This window comes from Rhinopithecus bieti, unplaced genomic scaffold (assembly GCF_001698545.2).
Source record: "Rhinopithecus bieti isolate Rb0 unplaced genomic scaffold, ASM169854v2 scaffold_29928, whole genome shotgun sequence".
NCBI classification, from domain to species: domain Eukaryota; kingdom Metazoa; phylum Chordata; class Mammalia; order Primates; family Cercopithecidae; genus Rhinopithecus; species Rhinopithecus bieti.
In genome coordinates this window covers 2,451,229-2,472,145 of record NW_016814053.1, presented here as the reverse complement: position 1 = coordinate 2,472,145, position 20,917 = coordinate 2,451,229, and the positions used below count along the sequence as shown (strand labels likewise).

Genomic DNA, 20,917 nt, shown 5'->3' with positions numbered 1-20,917 from the left:
AAATAAATAAATAAAATACATAAATAAAAAGAAAGAAAAGAAACAAAGAGTAACTTTCTCTTCCCTGGATTATTCTTTAGTAACGTTTTAGAGCTTTAACCATCTGAGAAAGCCAGTTCAGTCTTGTGAAATATGGCAGAAAACCCTTCAAAAACTTCATGTTCAAATACTTCAAGGATCCTGGGTCCTTGAACAAGTTTCTTTGTAAAGTGAGAGTAAAAATCAGAGGCAAATAAGCTGCAGCAGATAAGAGTGAAGTTTTGTTTGTAAAGTGTAATAACTCTGAATAAACATTTACTTTTTTAAAATCTTATATTGGTTATAATGTAGAATTGGATCCTGGTTGCTACTTCTGCTGTTATTTTGTGTTTAATAGAGAAAAGATCAAGTGATGGGCTCTAAAGGAAGTCTCTGCTTTTTTTCCTTGTGACTCCAGTCTGGACTAAGACTAACCATTTGCTCAACGCAAACCAAATTGCAGGCCCATTGTGTTGAATAGATGATCTTTCTTGGTAGGGTTGCTTTTGCCAACCCACACCATGCAGTAACCATGTTCCATGCTTTCCCTGCTTTGTAGCAAGGCTGGAGGTGATCCCAGTTCCCAGTCCCAGCGCTAATTCCACCCCACTTACTCCTCTCAAGAAAGCGCATCTTGTGTTTTTCAAATTACACAATCCCCAGTAATTCTGATCTTCCCGCACAGGGAGTGAATGCCACTTCCAATATCCCCTGACCCCCAAGAATCACTGCTTTAAACTAATGAGCAATATCATCCTTAAGGATTCTTGCCAGTTTAAAAGTGATGCTTGGAGAGGTAACCAGTAGGATGACGCGTCCATGGCAGAGATTAGGTGAAACAAAAAAGACACCTCTTCATTCTTACCTTCTAAGACTGTTGGCTCTTTTAGTGCCCAGTGAGCATTATTGTCTGTCTTACAAGATGACCCCTATGTAAGTATTCTGGTAACAGGTTAGCTATCCTCTTAATGAGCTCTGTGTGTGTGTGTTGTATAATTATTACTGGATGACTGAACAACCATGCATACAGTATATGAGTGTGTGTGTTTGTGTGAGTGTGTACTTATTCAAGAGTGTTTAAAAAGGAGAGAGGAGCATAACTCTCTCTTATTCTGCAGGCACACTTATATGCCATGTTGAAAGAAGAGAGCCTGGACTTTTGAATAAGATTGATCTGTTTAAAATTTTTTTAAAAAATTTTTGAGATAACTGTAAATTCGCATGAAGTTGTAAGAAATAATAGAGAGATCCCCTATAGACGCCTCACTCAATTTTTCTCAATGGTAACATTTTGCATAACTGTAGAACAATATTACAATCAGGAAATGGACACTAGTGTACTCCAAATGTCTTATTCAAATTTTATGAGAGTTTCACGTGCTCTCATTTGTGAGTGTATATTCAGTTCTATGCAATTTTGCCACAGATGTGATCTGCTTTTGAATCTCAGTTCTGTGGAGTTCCTGCTGTGTGATCCTGAGGAAGCTCTTTGACTTCTGCGAGATCCATTTTCCTCATCTGCAAAATAATGTCTGCCTCCTAAGGGTGATGTGAGAATTAGGTAACATAATTTCTGTCGAGTTTCTAGCACACTGGATTCTCAAGGAATGCTGGTTTCCTCTTGTCTATTGCTTGCTCTCTCGGAGCTACACCAGTTTCTTGCTAAAATAACCACACTTGAGGGTTGTAATCCATCAGGCGGATCCTTCAGGGGCAATACATTTAACACTGCAACTCAAAGAGAACCATGGCCTGGACTTGGGATCCTATTTGACTGCAATGAGATCAGAAGTGTAGGGATGGGGGAGTGAGAACGGCGACTCTGGGGTAGGGGTAGGAGGCGGTAAATATCGAGCAACTGTTGGGCTGGGAACCATCAACTCGAAGGAGTTTCCGTCCTGTGTGGCTTGCGACCGAGGGTTAGCTTCACCCGGAGAAGGCTGCACAGGGGTGGGAGCCTGTGAGGACCCGGTGGGCAGGTGTGGAAGCCAGTGTAGACCCGGCAGGAGGGTCGCGCTCGCTCTACAGGACACCGAGTCACTTCTAGAGCCCTTCCGCCTCCTGAACACCCTTTCCAATGTTGACGGCCAGTGGACACCCGAGGGTTGGAAAATCCAGGGCCGCCCGAGAGCAAAAGAGGCACAGGGATCCCCCCCTTAAAGTCCCGCTGGCTGAAGGCGGGGGCCCTTCCTCTGCGCGGAGACGTTGCTGCCCGAGTGTCAGCGGTGCGGGTGAGTGCAGGCGTGTTGGGAAAGAAAGGGAGGCGGACAGGCAGGAGGCGAGGGTGGCAGCGCCAGCCCCAGCTCGGCGGCGACCTCGGGGCGCCAGCCTCCTCCACCCGCACCAGGAGCCCCGTCGTTTCTAACTTCAGATCTCGGAGGCGGGCACTCGGAAAGGGAGGGCGCGTCCGCGAGAGCCCAGGCGCCGCCGCCTGCTCCTCCCTCAGCTGCCGGAGCCGCGCGGGCCGCAGAGGAGGAGCAGCGCCGGAGCCGGCGTCGCCCTGACTCCTCCTCCCCGCGCGGGCCGGGCTCTTCCTCCACAGCGTCCAGAGCTCCGGGTGGCCGCGGCCGAGCCGGGAGCCGATCGCGCTGGGGGGACGGCGGGCCGTCCCCGCCGCCGCCCCGCCCCAAGCCCGGGAGTGCGTCCAGCGCCCAATGGTTCCCGCGCGGGCGCCGGGCTTTCCTGAGCACCGGGAAGCAGTAAGTGGCGCAAACCCGGGACCCGGTGACCCCGGCCTGGGGATGTCACGGAGCCTCGCGGCTGCCCCACGGCCGGTGGTGCGAGCCCGTGAGCGCCCGGAGCAAGATCTGCGGTACCAGACACGGCGTGAGCGTCCCATCTGGGGTCCGGGGCCAGGGCGAGCGCAATCCCTGCGGCCGGGAGGAAGCGGCGGCCGGGCGGGAGACGAGGGCGGGGATGGGCGCTTCTGGAGGCGGGAGAGGGGCCGTCCCGGAGGCGCGGGCGGGGGCGGCCGTGCGGGGTGGGGAGGATGCGCGCTGCAGCCCGCGGCCCCCGAGACCGAGCTTTTGTAAGAGCTGGCCCCTTACATATGGAAATGACGCTCGCGCGGGTCCCCATTCGCGTCCTTTTGAAGGACACCCGCCCGGAACCGCGGCGCCGGCTGCGAAGTATTGTCCTGCTTCTCGAACAGCCCTAACAAAGCGTCCTCCTTCGCTTTGCAGAGCGCTGGAGGCGGGCGGCCGGCTGTGCTGGCGCTCCGGAGAGACCGACAGAAGGTAGGCGAGGGCGGCGGGGCCGGGGGGAGCGCGCTGCCTGTCCACACAATGGGGTGTCTGAGGTTTCTGGTGGTGGCGATGGGCAGGAGAGTTGAGGACGCATCGCAGGTGGCTAGGGACTTGGGAGGCGCGCCTGTCCTGCGGCGGCACCTCCGCTTCCCCGTCCGGCGGCACCCCTGGGTTTGGGCACCCCCAGTACCCCCGAAGCCCCGGCCGCCTGCCCGGAGCTGAAAGCCGCTTCTGTGCGCTGTCCGAGAGCAGACTTGAGTCCCCGAGGGAACAGGAGGGGTGGTGGTTCCGTTGGCATGTGCCGCCCGCACAGTCTTGTGATTGAGACGCTGAAGAGGAAGCTGCGTGGGGAAACCCGAGGTGTTAGCCTGGGCTGTCTGAGTAGCAGAGAGCTGCTTGGAGCCCGGAAAGTGGAGATTTTGGAAGGTGTTTGGGGTCGATGCGAGATAACAGTTTCCCGGTGTAATGCCTAGGAGAAGGGGAAAGAACAAAATGACATTTGGTTATTGCCTAAAAGGTGTGGCATGGAGGTGTGGAGTGTCGGGGAAGGAAGCTTCCAGCGGCTAGGCTTCTGTAGCTACCCAAGCGGCCCCTGACAGAAGGACACTAGGTGATGAGAACAGTCACTGCTTACAGCTTTCGCTGCGAAGTTAAAAGATAGAGACGGAAAGAGGCATTTTCCCCAACCCCAGCCGTGACGACCCGAGGTGAAGGCACCAACAAAATGGGAGCTGGAAAGACTACCCTACCATATATCATGTTTCCAGACAACTTGGATATTATGAGATCTGCTTTTTGCACCTAACTAGGACAGATCCTCTCCTGGCGTTGAGGACTTCTAAGATGGGCTTGCCATACAGCTCAACTCCTGAATTTATGACATCGAAACAGATTGCGTAGTTGTCTTTTATGACTGACGTGGTAGCTTTGTAGGATGAGAATCCTGATAAAGTCCATCCCGACACATGAGGGAAGCCCCTGGAACCACGACGTTTCTCAGTTGGGTCGCCTTAAACACCATAACGTACACATATGTTTGCATGCTTCCGGAGGCTTGATGATCTAACAGGGAACATTGCTTTTTTCTGTCAGTTTAATTTTACCTTGAGTCTTCTCTCGTGGTGAGCATATTATACAGGTGGCTGACGTGGAATATTGGTGGCTCCTGCTCTGAAGTTGAAGGGAGCTGTGAGGATTTCCAGAGTGTGTATAGGAGGAACATTACAGGCTGGCTGAAAAACGAGTTTGTGTGTTGTGGTCTCTTCAGCTGTTGTCAGTGTCCTTTGGGAGGTGATGTGGACTGCCTGGGAATTTGTTTGCAGATTTGTTTATTTTCCCTGTTCTCTGGTGATTCTTTAGAGGGAAGCATTCTGCAGAGTGGGGAAAAGGTAAGTCATATGAATGTTCCACAGGGTTGGACATCGGCAAAGTTATTGCCGATACAGGGAAAGGCTTCACAGGGGGCAACAGAGAGGAAGCCATCATACTCACAGTCTTTGCATTAAAATGTCGAGCATCAGTCATTTTAATAGGCACTTGCTCAGAATGGCGTGGGGTTCTTTTTTCTTATTTCTTTTTAATTTTAGATGTGTAATGACCCTTAATATCAAAAGATGTTAACTGTCACAGAGGGGGAGAATAGGGCTCCAGTGAATTCTGAACAGCCAATCTTAATTTAATAGGCAGTATTCTTATCATGAGTCAAATGTTTAAATAAATTGTTTTAAATGTCACTGCAAATGACTTTCTAAACTAACATTTCAACAATCTTGATGCTTCCATTTTATGATGATAATGAAAATACATTTTATCAGTCTTACATTGATAAAGGGTGGGCAAGCTTAGAGCATTTTAGAAGGATTTAAACAGCGTAAAGCCTTTTTAGAAAGCTTATTTTTATAGATGCCAATTCATTTGTAAGCCAATAAATTATCTGGGTTGAATTCTGGCTATTGAACTTGCATCTGTTGGGCAGGGGCTTATGGAGAGACTTAGTGAAGCTTGCAAAAAGATTTTTATCCTATTTATGAATAAAATAGAATTTTGAAAAGATTATGAGATTCTGAAAGTGAGCATCCTTGTTTGAAATTAGGACACTTCTTTATTGCAATTTAAGTCAGCAATTAACCATTTATTCAAGCTTTTGGATGGAAAAATTACAAAGCATCTATCTATACCCTAATGCTCACTTTAAAAACAAAGTTGGGAAAATATTGTTCATAGACGTGAGAAGAGATCACCTTCACTTACACCTCAGGGTGCCATACTCATAGCCTGAGGCATCCTAAATTAACGTGAGTCAATATGGCTCAAGAAGTGGAAGTTGTTATAAGCTTTCTCCTTTTTTTTTTTTTTAAGTAACAAACTCTTTTTTTCAAAGTAACAAAGCTCTGTTTTCTGCTTCTATAATTTACTTAGTAGTTGATTACAGGTTATTGAATGCACGTTGTGTGAGGCTAATGGTTTTTTTTTTCTTTTTTTCCTGCAGCTAACCTGAGTTATTTGATGGGGTAATCTACCAGTTATTAGCTTGAACAAAAGCATGGGTTTATTACATCCTTCAGAATAGCAAAATAATAAAGCTTGCTTACATTTTTGAATAAATATTAGTAGGATTCCCTTAGTTAAATATTATGGTGTAGTTGACAAAGGTTGTTATTTTCTTTTCTTTTCTTTTCTTTTTTTTTTTTTGACATGGAGTCTCTCACTGTCTCCTGGGCTGGAGTGCAATGGTGAGATCTCAGCTCACTGTAACCTCCGCCTCCTGGGTTCAAGCGACTCTTGCGCCTCAGCCTCCTGAGTAGCTGGGATTACAGGCGCGTGCCACCGCACCTGGCTTTTTTTTTTTTTTTTTTTTTTTTTTTTAGTAGAGATGGGGTTTCACCATGTTAGACAGGATGGCCCTGATCTCCTGACCTTGTGATCCACCCACCTGAGCCTCCCAAATTGCTGGGATTACAGGCATGAGCCACCGTTCCTGGCCACTTTTTCAAATTTATTTAATGTGACTTTTTTCCTGTGCATTTTAGCTTTTGTGTTATATTTTTATACCATGATTTCATTCAGAGTGATATTGTTGTGCTTTTGGTATCCAGTTAGGAGTGACACACTGTCTGAGCAGAGAGGAGGCATTCTGACAGTAATCAGTTTGCTGCTAAGCAGCACTAGTTTTTGGCAGAAGTATTCTCCTATATAAACTCGTAAATGGCTGCAACTGCTTTTTATTGAGCTTTTACTAAACTTGAATTTATCCTTGTCACTCTTTCCTTTATACTGAAATTAGTCCAATATGGTGAGCCTGAAAATCTTTGCAGCCAATTAAAGTATTTGCGGAAAAGAGAGAAGAAAAAGGAACACTTTAATTTGATCATTGGCATTATTAGGCTCCAAGTTGCCAAATGGTGAAAGCTAAAGGCATAAATGGAGAGCTTTGCCCAAGTGGGGTTTGTTGGTGTTCATCACATCAGCTGTAGAGTAAGTAAATGAGTCACTGGTTGTCACTGCCTGGTCTGTGGACCCCCAACAGCTATGTCTGCACACAGGTCCAAAAGCATCTATTATGATGCCCTGTCAAGGAAAGCAGCTGAGCCGAGGGGACATGCAGACATTCCACAGAGCTCTTCAGCTGCTGAACCATCTGGAGGGGAAATAAAAGGCCTGGGCTAGGGGCTCTGGCATTGTGCATATTTATTATTTGGTTTTCACTTGCAAGACTTTGTCCCCTTTTTACTTCCTCTGGCCCAGAACAGACGTCCCCTTTAGCTGGGGTGTCATTCTTACAAGCTCCTTTCTGTCCCTTGGTTGAACACTGAAAAGTTCATAAATCCACATATCCACTCATGATTCTAGTCACACCTCCACCTATTTCATTTGCAGTCCTATTTGGCACTGTGATTTCATCAGCTGGGGTAATGAACACTACTGTCAGAGTCGGCAGCATTTTGGCAGCCTTATTTTGAGTTATTTGGAATGAAAATGCTCAGAATAATTGTCATGATGGGTGGTTATTGAGTGGTAAATGTTTTGATTAATGGTTCTATGCATCTGCTTCGTATTTAACCATCCCCAGTTAGAACTCCAAAATATTGCCCATACTGGTTCTTTCATTCCAGAAGAGTCATAAAGCCTTCTAACAATTTGATTGGAAAGGTAGGTAGATGGTGAGGAGAGGCCCAGGTTTATTATGGCAGGCTTCATAACACTGGAGCTCTTCTTTGCAATTTGGAGAATTTCTCACTCAAAATGTAACTTTCTTAATCTCTGAGTAAGATTCCTGCCTCTGGTGGGTACCAGTTAGGGTTTGACTCTGAAAAGCATTGGATTGCACAGATTATACATACTTAAGTATTTATTTAGGGGAAGTCATTTACAAATTATCAATTCCTGGACAATGCCCATTGTTGAAGATATGGGACGCTTCATGATCATTTTTATATAAGAATTTATTTCTTTCATGCCCTAAATCCCAAAGCTGCTTTAGAAAAAAAGGGGATGTGTATTCTATTTGTATATCCCTGGTGCCTTGTAGGCTATAATTATTCAATAAATGGATCAAGGGAGATGGGGAGGAAGGAACTCTGCTTCTCAATTCCAATTTGGAAAAGTTTGTGGCCATGGAGTGTTCTGTGGGGATTTCTGCTGCTTAGTACTGTTCAACTGGCTGACACATAAAGGTGGAGATAAGTGGTTTGCCAATGGCATCATTTCAGAGGTCTCATTCATGTGTTCTATGTGCATGTGTAGGATTGAGGGATAATATAATTGAGCGTCGCACTAGAGTTCAAATCTTGGCTCCACCTCCATTTTGTTCAAGGAGATGAGTGCTGTATCCTTGGACAGTTGCTTAATTTTGTCAAGCCTCAATTTCTACATCTTGCAGGGGAAAATGAGAATATCTACTTCTAAGAATTGGGAGGATTAAATGAGATAATATACATAAAGTACTTAGTTTAGGCCAGACTCATAGTAAATGTTCAGAAGTAATTCCCAATTACAGTTCAGCTTTCTGCTTTTATTTGATCTTACATTTAATAACCTGCTTTTAAAGATAGAGGAAGCTCTGAACATTACCTGCTGCCATTATCATTTAGTAATATAATGATGTTTATGTACATAGTACACTCCCTGCCCATTCTCAGTCTGTTCTACAGCATTTCACATCTCCTGCTTTGCTTCTTTGGAGGTAGATCTGTAGATGATTCACGTGTTACCTCCTCTTCAGTTTACCACTCCTTTGTAGCTGCAGGTATTCTCTTGGTTATCTTAAATTCCCTCTTGTATCAGCTTTCTCTGGGATTAGCCACTCTCACTTGCTTGCCACATTTAACTCTCAGAACAAACCTTCCAGATGCACGTTGTTATTCTCATGCTGTAATCGAGGGGACCTGAGAAAGGTTTTAGTATAGATTCTCCTCCAAAGTTCCATCCCATAGCAAGATAATGCAGCCAAAGTTTGTGAATCCATTTACTTAATTACTAGCCTATGGAATTAAACTTCAGACAGCACTGCACGGTACAGATTGGCAGTTGGTGTTGGCTTTCTACTTCTTGCTTATGTCTAAGGCTGAAAATGCCTTTGAGAAAGGGTGGGGTGGAGGAAGTGGAGATGTGTAGGTGGAAGAAATAGACATTCCAAAATTTTCATATGCCAACTTCTGTAGACCTTATTAAGGGTACGTTTCCTCTCAAGGAGTGATCCATACAGGAAGTCAATCCATGATATTTACTGAATCCCTGGCGTGAAGAACAGACTGACTCTACTATGCATTTGGGGGAAGATGTAAAAGAAATAGGAACGTGGAGCTTATCATTAAAGAACTTTCTGCCAAGTGGGGAGAAAAAAAAATTCTTGCACATGAAATTACTGATGAACATTTGGGAAATAATATCAACCAGTAAAAATGCCTTCTGTACCAGATGAGCACTGACAACTTTTCACCATGAGTAAGATCTCCTGGATGTTTCAGCATGAGCGTTTGTTCCACAGGAGTGGTGCTTTTCTCCCCTTCAGTCAAGCACAGTGTTTTGAAAAGGAAGGAGATGAAATGAAGAGATAAAGAAAAGAAAGCTGCCATAAAATGAAAGAGGTTTGATTTAGTGAAAATCCAATGACCTCCCAAAGAGTCGGTCGTGATAGTATATCAAATTCGACACCGTGGATAAGGTCAGGACATCTCAGTACATCAGTGTTTTATTCCTCTCTTTCATTGGACAAATCCCCGCCCCTTAAAAGTGATTTTTAAAAAGGGAAGTGTTAGAATTCTTTCACTTTTGAGTTTTCAAACATGTATGCAAAATCAAGCAAAAGAAGAGTCTTGCTTTTATGAAATCGGTCAGATAACAGCCCAAGGGACTGTAAAACTCAGAGTGAGACTGAGAGCTACCAACACTGAAAATCCTGGAGCACCTTGGGGATTCTCAGCATATCTTAGTTGACAATTAACTCTGGACTCTAAGTGAATCTTGTTAGCCAAGTATTGGCCTTGTCTAAATTCTTAACTCCTGTGGCTTTGCATAACAACTTCGTATTTCTTTTCTGAGGCTTTGATGTTTATATAACACTCTCAACTTATTTTGAAAACATTTACATAGTGATTAGTTAACCCAGCAGACCAATCCTGGGAAGACAGCCAGAGCTTGCAGCACCTTAGTAACAGAAAAACTGATAATTAGAAGAGACCTGTCCAAGACCAGGAACCTGGACCAAAATTGTGCCATGTTGCTTTACTTTAATGAGTGGCCCCAGTAAAACCTGAGCTGTGTGGCAGAGCTGTTCACGTTTATCTTCTGTGTCCACCCAGTTCTGCTGAAACCCCTGGCAAGATCATGGCTCTGTTCTAGCTTGTCAAGTTTTGAACAACTGTCTATGGAAAGAAAGCAAATACAACCTAGAGCAACGCTGATTTGTTTTAGAAAGCTCTTTTATTTTCAGTTCTGGCTGTGTTCAACATCTTAGCTTACGTTTTTCATGTTGTAATGATCTGCTGTACGGATGATCACCTCTAAGTTAGTTTTCTCTAAGTTGACTTGGATTAAAGATGCTTGGTTAGTGAAAGCTGCTGCTTTTTTATAGTCAAGGGACTGGTTCTGAGAGCTTTGTTGCAGATGGCTGAGGTCACCATCCCAAGGGTGTATGTTGTGTTTGGCATCCATTGCGTCATGGTGAAGGCACCTTCAGATTTGTAGGTTTCAGGCTTTCATTGGAAAATCCAGCACATTAAAAATGAATTGTCACGCAAAGAAAAAAAAAAGATTTCATTTGTAAAATACGAGCTACTTGGAATTTTATGATGTATATTTTAACAAAATGATTCAGTTTTGATGTCTCCAATTTTTTACTGATCCTAAGGAAGGTGGCAAAGTGGAAAGCCTAGAGTATGGGTAGGTGAGAGAGACGGAAGACAGGTTAACCAGGCATAAAGAGGTGAGATGCTCTAGTGAGTGGAGGTTCCCTGAGATGCTGTATGATTCATATAAACCAGTCTGTGGCTTCTTTAAACCTCACTGTCTGAAAGGTTGAAATAGTGTCTTCCCTTTTTTCTAGGCAACTAAGCATTACCTAAAACTCACTGGGACTAAAGCAAGCTTCAGGGAATATTCTTTCCGTCACACCTCATGTAATTGCACCAGTGAAGTTAATTGAGTTGCTTTTTGAGGAACTCGTGTAAAAGGCGTTTGGTTTCATGTAAACAGGGAGGTGGTTTTGTAGCAGACGTCGTGTTGATCTAGTGCCTCTTGTTGCAGCCCTCCAGTCTAGCTTTGATGGGGACCATCTAAGCTGAATGAAGTAGAACAAATCAGCTTGGCCACGCTGATCAATTGCAACATTGGGGCAGGTTATCTAAAGCTTGCCAGCTAGCATGGAAGTTCTGACCATACAGTCTGCTGTTGCTAACAATTAGTTCACTTGAATAGTCTTGTGGTCTAAGTGGCGTTTCACCTTCTTAAAATCCTGGGCTAGAAGAGCTGGGAGAGAACTACCTTCAGCCTTGAGTTTGGCAGTCTGGCTGTCCGCCTGAGAACCAGGCAAGAGAGGAGGGTGTCTCCTACTGTACCTGACCCCATCATTCTGGTAATGTTGCTCCCAGTGCGTTCTAACCTTGTGTATGTGGCCCTGGTGTGAGTGCATGCGGGAGTGTCACTGGCTAGGGCTGGTCCTGCAGAGACCGGAGGTCTTGCTGTGGGGTGCATCAGAAACTGAGTGTTCCTGAGCATTCCCTAGGGACTGGTGGGGTACAGAGAAGGGAAATGTGCCAGGGGGTGACCACAGTAGGACTGGAGAGGCTGCCACAACCTGTCCTTGTCTCTGTCCTGCACAGGTGAGCGCTGTGGGCTATGGGATGGATGAGGTGGAGCAGGACCAGCATGAGGCCCGACTCAAGGAGCTGTTTGACAGTTTTGACACGACGGGCACAGGGTCCCTGGGGCAGGAAGAACTCACCGACCTTTGCCACATGTTGAGCTTGGAGGAGGTGGCCCCAGTGCTGCAGCAGACGTTACTTCAGGACAACCTCTTGGGCAGGGTAAGGTCTGGGGAAGAACATGGGCTGTGGGAAGTGGGGTGCGGTTTCTACCAGGGTGCTGGGGGCGGGGCAGACCACACATGTTGCAACTTGTTTCTAGCATCCTGGCTGTTACATGATAAAAAGAAGAATGTAATGGATGTGGCATCACAGTCTAGTTTGCTAGGGTGACAAGGGCCTGCTTTAATTTGTGCTCTGGAGTTATGGTGTACAGTGAACATCTTAGATAAAGAAAAAGAGGTAATGAAAGGATGTTTTCCAACTTTTGTTCTTTGTAGTTTATTTTATTGACTCCACATTCATCACTGGGACAGAAAGGAGGAGGGTGAGATTTCCATTGAAGAGAAAGAAAATGCAGTAAGAAAGCTATTGTTATGACTTTTACTCCCAATGAAGCTATTTCTTCTCTGGATTATTTCTGGGTGAAGCATTAATTAAACCTTCTACTCAGGAAATAAGACAGCGGGGTAAATAAATGCAGTGTAGGTTCATTTAAAACCCAGCACGACTTGCTTCCAGCAGGGATGTGTGTGTGCACGCCAATGTTAGCCTCTGTGTTTGACGACAAATAGTCATGTTATTACCATAGATCAAGTCACAGATATGAGTAAGGAGTGAGAGAGGGTCTTTTTTTTCCTCTTGCCAATGGTGGATATTTGATCTGCCATGACCTGAGATTGCCTTCCATTCTCATAATTATAGCTAATAGCTTTTATTTTTTGCCTTGTTTATAATTAATAGCTATTTATTATCAATAGCTTTGTTTATATGGCTTTGAGTCAGGTCTCTTGCTGTTGGATTTTGGAATGATTAGAGAGAAAGATGGACAACACTTTTTTTTGTTGTTTTGTTTTGTTTTGTTTTGTTTTTTGAAGATGGCGTCTCGCTCTGTCGCCCAGGCTGGAGTGCAGTGGCCGGATCTCAGCTCACTGCAAGCTCTGCCTCCCGGGTTCACGCCATTCTCCTGCCTCAGCCTCCTGAGTAGCTGGGACTACAGGCGCCTGCCACCGCGCCCGGCTAATTTTTTGTATTTTTACTAGAGACAAAGTTTCACCGTGGTCTCGATCTCCTGACCTTGTGATCCCCCCGCCTCGGCCTCCCAAAGTGCTGGAATTACAGGCGTGAGTCACCGCGCCCGGCATGGACAACACTTTTTACACTGTGTTGCTTCATTCTGGTTTTTATCACATATAAATTGAGGAAGCAGTCGTGAGGCTTAACTTTATTCTAATGACTGAACTTCCTTTTCTTCATTTCATTTTCGCTGTCTTTTAGCTGACAAGGGATGTAAGTGACTTCAGATATAGTACCATGTATTGGCTTTCTGTAGCCTAAGACAGGAGTAGCCATCATCCTGAAATTAATGTGCAAAAGATTATATTCTGAGGCACTTGGCACATGAATGTGATGTTAAATGGGACTCACACTTGGAAAAAAATGTGAATTCTTTGCAAAAACTGGAGCCATTCTTGGCCTCTCATGGGGGAGGGAGGGTTAGCTGTCTATAAATACATGTGGTCCCCATAAAAAACTAAAAATCTTCCTCTAATAATCTTAAAATGAAGCTTTGAAGATTGAACCATTTGCTCCTCCTCATGTCGTGCATTCACATGGTTTCCAGTTCTGCCTCAGTCTTAGACCCTGTGGGGAGCAAAAAAACTGGCATCTCAAAAAAACTGGCATCTCCCGGTATGGTCCTTGGGGATCTCAGTACTTTTGATGTCTAAAGGATAGTATCAGTGGGCTGATCTGTTTTAATGCTCATTAAAGCCTGAAAAGGCATGATACAACTAAGGTTTCCTTGAGTGGTTTTCTTAGAGTCAGCATAAATATGGAATGCCACGCCATAAACAGACTGCACCTTGGCAGCAGGTCAACAGTTTGCTCTCCAGATGTTGCACATCTTTACCCTCATTTGGTAGACTCAAACAGGGAATAGTTATCGATTGATTTGTTAACAACTTGACACTACCAGCCTGCTTTTGACGCTTGCTATTTGCCTGAATAATGAAAACTTAAGTGGTCTATAGTGTGATATTTACTTAGTGAGCCAGTGATAAAAGTTAAATAGATGGATGCATATTGATTTCATGCGGGAGGTCCCTGGTGATGGTCTTGAGAGTAGGGGGTTGGCATGAGTTAATGCACTACTGTTAAATTTGCATTTTTTAATGAAACCAAATTATTCTCCTCAGATGATCACACAAACTTGACCATATGCTATTAAGATACTCTATATGGTCTAAAATTTTAAATTATAAGAAAAAATGCCATAGGATTCACTGGAGTTATCCAAGTATTACCATTTTCATGATGCATACAGTAGGGATTATAGTTGTAAAATTATAAGTGTTTTTTACTGCCAGTCATCTTTCTTCTCTTTAGAAGATATTTCTTTAGAAAAACTTATAAGGTTTAGCAGCTTGGTTTAATTAAAAAAGAAAGAAAGAAATGGTAGTATAACAAATCTGAATATATTAATCTATTCATTAATTCAACAAATATGTATTGTGTATGTCCTGCCTGTGAGACATTCCTGTAGTCTTATGGCATGGGGTCTGTATTAGCCCATTTTCACACTGCTGATAAAGACATGCCCGAGACTGGGTAATTTATAAAGAAAAAGAGGTTTAAGTTCCATGTGGCTGGGGAGGACTCACAATCATGGGGGAAGGTGAGAGAGAATGAGAGGAGGAGAGAAACGCCTTATGTGGTGGCAGGCAAGAGAGAATGAGAGCCGAGCAAAAGGGGAAACCCCTTATAAAACCATCAGCTCTTGTGAGACTTACTACCCCAAGAACAGTATGGGGGAGACCACCCCCACGGTTCAACGATCTCCCCCCAGCTCCCTCCCACAACACATGGGAATTAAGGGAGCTATAATTCAAGATGACCTTTGGGTGGGGACATAGCCAAACCATATCAGGGTCTAAGTTATTTATATTTACATTTACTGTAAACTACAGTTTTCCATTAAGTCGGCTTTTGGCTGCATTAGTATCCATCAACTTCCTGGATGCTTCTGGCTTTAATTTTGTCTTTTAAATCTTAATGAATATAATTTTTAAATCAAATACAACTTCCAAGTTTCCTCTATGGGACTTAGGCTGAATTATCTTAATGAATATAATTTTTAAATCAAATACAAATCCATCCATCTATTGGACTTGGGCTAAATTACTCCTTTTTTTCATGAAAAAGAAGTACGATGAAAAGCATTGTCTCGCTCAACCAGGAATACAAACATTGTGTATTTATTTTTACATTTTACAACCCATCTTCAATAACTTGGTTTTTTTTAAGGCCTAATGTTTAACAGTTGTTAATGAAAGTCTCGCTCTTAAATCAACTTGCCATTTCTATGTTTTTTACTGATAGGTCATTTCCCTCCAAATTATGTTTTGATTCATTTGTCTTGCTTTATAGCTTGAAACCATATTCACCTGAGCAAGGTGGTTACTGTACAAGTGTTTGAAATGCTTAAAGCTTGTGGATCCCTGATTTGAAGGAAAAGGGATATTGCCAATATGTGTTTACCACTAGATTATGAAAAGAGTTCCATCATATCTCTGTCATCAGTTAAGCACCTGTCAGCTAGGTGAGGCCTCATCCCAAGGGGCTCCTCAAGACACTGAAAAACTTACAATCTAGTCGGGTAATATATATGACAAATGAGTAGCATGGGGAGCAAATACTACGAAAATCTGAGGGAACCATGAACCAAGTTTTATCCAAGCAATCATATTAGTTGTAGATGCTTAAATGAAGTGTTTCTGCATACCTCTCTATCTCCTTTATTAGTAATCAGGACATGAAGCTAATTTGCCTTGGTTTTGTTGAAACATTTAGTTATATCCAGTGTTTTTCTTTGTTTTTGTTTTTGTTTTAAAGACAGTCTCACTGTCACCCAGGCCACCCAGGCCGGAGTGCAGTGGTGCAATCTTGGCTCACTGCCAGCTCCGCCTCCTGGGTTCATGTTGTTCTCCTGCCTCAGCCTCCCAAATAGCTGGGACTACAGGCACCTGCCACCACACCCGGCTAATATTTTTAGTAGAGACTGGGTTTCACCATGTTAGCCAGGATGGTCTCGATCTCCTGACCTCGTGATCCGCCCGTCTCGGCCTCCCAAAGTGCTGGGATTACAGGCATGAGCCACCGCACCCGGCCATATCCAGTTTTAAAAATGCATTCTTGGCCAGGCACGGTGACTCACGCCTGTAATCCTAGCACTTTGGAAGGCTGGGACAGGTGGATTGCCTGAGCTCAGGAGTTTGAGAGCAGCCTGGGCAACACAGTGAAGCCCCGTCTCTACTAAAAATACAAAAAATTAGCCGGCATGGCAATGGGCGCCCGTAATCCCAGCTACTCGGAAGGCTGAGACAGGAGAATCGCTTGCTTGGGAGGTGAAGGTTGCAGTGAGCCGAGATGGTGCCATTATTCTCCAGCCTGGCGACAGAGCGAGACTCCGTTTCAAAAAAAGCATTCTTTCCTTACACGGTATACCAACTTTGAGACAAAACAGCCTGCTGAAGTTCTGAAGAGTTTCATTGCTGTATTCTTAAAATGAATTTGGATGCTGAAATACGCCTTGTCCCTGGCACACTTTAAAGTGAGAATAAGCCTCCAGGCAGCAGAAATCACCATTGGTTTCTAGAGTACCATAGGTATATCGACTTTGGTAATCAAAGACGTGTTGAAATTTTTAGTATTAAAATTTAATAGCTGTACAAATATATATAATTTAACTCGGTTCTCTTACATTTCTGAAAGGGTTTGAGGTTCTTTGATAAATTTCTTGATTAATTTCAGGTGGTGGATTTGTTGCCAACTCGAAAGCTTTTTAAGATTTCTTTTCTTATATACATTTTAATCATTTGAAGTGTAAATCGAAAATGGAGAAGAACTTCCTTGTAGTGCTTATTTGGACTTGTTCTCTGTATGCAAAATTACATTCAATATTAACTGCCATTAGTTTGTAATAGTGGTCCTGCTGATGGGGTTGTCATTATATAACTCAAACAAAAGTCAGACTGGTTGTCTCTGACTTGTGGAAGGGAGGCTAGGGAGACTTAAACCCATGGAGGGAAATGGCCTATGCTGTGGGAGAGAAAAGATAGCTAGGAGGAGGTTTTTTGCATATGTAGACTTGGATCTAATCTCTAACTTTGAACTCCTAAGGGTCTGTGGTTTTCCATTTATAGACAAGAAGACCTGATTAGGAGACTGCTCAACTTGCTTTGACTCTGTATTAATGCTTTCTCATCAAACTCATTGCAGAATTAAGTGTGTGTTTGTGTACAGTAGGTCGCTGTGTCTGTCAGAGATATTTAGTGTGACAAGGATCAAAAGGGAGAACTGTTGGGAAGGTCTGGACTCAGAACGGCAGGGAGGAACAAGTGCTAAATGACCATTCTCTTCTACCGACCTGGTTTCAGAATGTCTTATTTCTACGATTAGGGATGCTCATTAGATTTCATCATTATTTCATGGATACTTTTATGAGTAGCTTCCTGTCTGGACAGAGGGGACTTAAAGTTCTTCAGTGTCTGCCTCAGATTTTAGACCTCAGAGTTCATCTGTCTGACAGAGAAACCTTGGCTTTTCCAAGGTCAGATGACTCATTTGTGTCAGTACCAGGATAGGATCCTAGATTTCCCAGCCCCTGTATTTGAATACGTATCTCCACAGTTTCCTCAAACTCCAAATTTGCAAAAGTGAATCTCCATTCCCTCACCCTGCTCCCCAAACACTACCAATACCGCATGCAGATAGTATACAGTTAAGAGCACAGGCTTTGAAGTCAGTCCTGGATTCAGGTTCTGCTTCTTGTCACATTTTCTTTCCCTTCAACTTTTAAGCTCTGGGGTACATGTGCAGGATGTGCAGGTTTTTTACATAGGTAAATGTGTGCCATGGTGGTTTGCTGCACAGATCAACCCATCGCCCACATATTAAGCCTGGCATCCATTAACAATTTTTCCTGATGTTCTCCCTCCCCGCACCTCACAGGTCCAGTGTGTGCTGTTCCCCGCCTGCCCCTAACCCCTACCAATTAGTCCATGTGTTTTCGTTGTTCACCTCCCACTTATTAGTGAGAACATGCGGTGTTTAGTTTTCTGTTCCTGCTTTAGTTTGCTGAGGATAATGGCTCCCAGCTCCATCCATGTCTTGCAAAGGACATGATTTTGTTCGTTTTTGTTTTGTTTTGTTTTTTTGACATGGAGTCTTGCCCTTTCGCCCCAGGCTGTAGTGCAATAGTGCGATCTCAGCTCACTGCAGCCTCTACCTCCTGGGTTCAAGCGATTCTGCTTCATCCTCCTGAGTAGCTGGGATTACAGGTGTGTGCCACCACGCCCAGCTAATTTTTTGTGTCTTTAGTAGAGATGGACTTTCTCCATGTTGGCCAGGCTGGTCTCGAACTCCTGACCTCATGATCCGCCCACCTTGGACTCCCAAAGTGCTAGGATTACAGGCCTCAGCCACCATGCCAGGCTGATTTTGTTCCTTTTTGTGGCTGCATAGTATTCCATGGTATATATGTACCACATTTTCTTTATCCAGTCTATCACTGATGGGTATTTGGGTTGATTCAATGTCTTTACTGTTGTGAATAGTGCTGCAATGAACATATGCATGCATATATCTTTATAATATAATGACTTACATTCCTTTGGGTATATACTTAGTAATGGGATTCCTGGGTCTAATAGTATTCCTGCCTCTAGATCTTTGAGGAATCACCACACTATCTTCCACAATGGTTGAACTAATTTACACTCCCACAAGCAACATAAAAGTGTTCCTTTTTCTCTACAACCTCACCAGCATCTGTTGTTTCTGGACTATTTATTGATTGCCATTCTGACTGGTGGCATCTCATTGCATTTCTCTAATGATCAGTGATGTTGAGCTTTTTTTCATGTTTGTTGGCTGCGTGAATGTCTACATTTGAGAAGTGCCTGTTCATGTCCTTTGCCCACTTTTTAATGGGGTTGTTTGTTTTTTTCTTGTAAATGTGTTTAAGTTCTTTGTAAACTCTGGATATTAGACTTTTGTCAGATGGATACATTGCAAAAATTTTCTCCCATTCTGTAGGTTGTCTGTTCACTCTGATGACAGATTATTTTGCTATGCAGAAGCTCTTTAGTTTAATTAGATCTCATTTGTCAATTTTTGCTTAGTTGCAATTGCTTTTGGCGTTTTTGTCATGAAATCTTTGCCCATGCCTATGTCCTGAATGGTATTGCCTAGATTTTCTTCTAGGGTTTTATAGTTTTGGGTTTTACATTTAAATCTTTAATCTACCTTGAGTTAATTTTTGTATAACGTGTAAGGAAGGGGTCCAGTTTCAATTATCTGTATATAGCTAGCCAGTTCTCCCAGCACCATTTGTTAAATAGGGAATCATTTCCCCACTGCTTGTTTTTGTCAGGTTTGTCAAAAATCAGATGGTTGTAGGTGTGCAGTCTTATTTCTGAATTTTCTATTCTGTTCCACTGGTCTGTGTGTCTGTTTTTCTGTCAGAACCATGCTGTTTTGGTTACTGAAACTTCATAGTACAGTCCGAAGTGGGTAGCATGATGCCTCCAGGTTTGTTCTTTTTGCTTAGGATTATCTTGGCTATTTGGCTCTTGCCACTTTTTAACCATATGAACATGTTATCTTAAATACTCTGAGCCTCCGTTTTTTCATCAGTATAATGGGAAGAATATTTCCCTTACAAGAATGTGATGAAGGTGGACTGAGATTTGTGTGTATCAAAGGCTTATCATAGACCCAAGGACACAGTTAACTTGCTGTATCTGGCTGTATGCTCCTTTCTCCTACCCTCTACACATCCAGAATGACTCTTTGATAAATGGTGACTTCCTAGTAATGATTTACTGGGAAATATGGTTAGAGTGAAGAGTAGATTTGCTAGAAGTTCTCTTGCATGGTGGTAGTTTGAATTCATTTCCATCTGTAAATAGGATTCCTTGGATCAGTCTTGGAGTACAGCTTCATATAGTTGCTTTAGATTTTATAAACCTACCTTTTAAAATAGCCTTTGCCTCTCTCTACATTGTCTGCAGTAAATGAATATTAAGTTACAATATTACAATTTAATAAATGAATATTAAATACAATAATATTAAGTTAACAATTCAAGTTATAATAACCTAAATACTTGATTTAGAATAAAATAGAAGTGTATCTTTCATTATGAAACTGCCTCTTTTTTAGTCTATGTCATTTCTCTTTGCATAATGCTGTAAGCACTTTCCTGTGCATTGACTTCTGATAAGTCCATATTTCTGTAGCCATTTCAATTAACACAATTTTTTGAATCTTCTTTCATTAATTTCTCTTTATATTAGTAAAGACAAACCTACTAAGTTTGTATTAGTTACATAGACCTTTCTCTCGTTTCATAAACTCACCTGGTTTAGAGCTAGCTTGAGTTCTCCCACCTTGGGTCTATTCCCAGTAGTGCCTGCACACGTGAGGAAACTGCCTTTGATCTCCATGATTGCACGAGATGGGTTTATGCAACATTAGTTTCCTTGTTCCACTTCCTGTTACAGGGTTTGTGTGTTTGTGTGGTTTGAATGTGTTTCTTGTGTGATGCTTAAGTTCTTTTTTTAAAAAAAGCAAACTGCGTTTCTAAAAAAGCATTCCTATGAAATGTGGAGAGGAAAAGTGATGAGGTAAATTTCTCCTAAGAGGTGGTGACACGTGACAGAAAATATCAGACTTGACCGGTCTTCCTCTTAATTTAGTTTAAATGTCATGTGTGGTTTTCGTCAGTCGTGTAGTTTCCCCATTGCTGCAAACTGCCCTTTGAGGCATAGGAGGTATAGGAATGCTTGCAAAATGAATGGCAGCAATTATTATTCAAATGAAGAGGTACCAACCAGTGTATGCACAACTCGGAAACTTGTTACCTTGTGAGACTTAATTGTATTGTATATGTGTGAAGATTTCTAATTTTTAACAAAATACAGTAGTAAAGCTCCCTTGGAGGAGAAAAGTGGTACTTAAAACTTGGCAGTTACTGAACATGGTTAGCCCACTGGTGGGGGGTGTTCATCAACATTTCGGTTCTGGGTTGTGCCCTAAGGGGCTTTTCCACCACATCAGTGTTCATGAGCA

General features: G+C 43.1%; 1 protein-coding gene across 1 annotated transcript in view; it reads left to right on the top strand.

The window, feature by feature from the left end:
* Positions 1-2,483: 2,483 nt before the first annotated feature.
* The window catches only part of NIN (ninein), a 112,400-nt gene continuing 93,966 nt past the window's right edge, over positions 2,484-20,917 (top strand). Inside the window, 3 exon segments of the mRNA XM_017849455.1 lie at positions 2,484-2,717; positions 3,201-3,254; positions 11,582-11,785. Coding sequence (XP_017704944.1) covers positions 2,673-2,717; positions 3,201-3,254; positions 11,582-11,785 — 303 coding nt within the window. The 5' untranslated portion in view covers positions 2,484-2,672.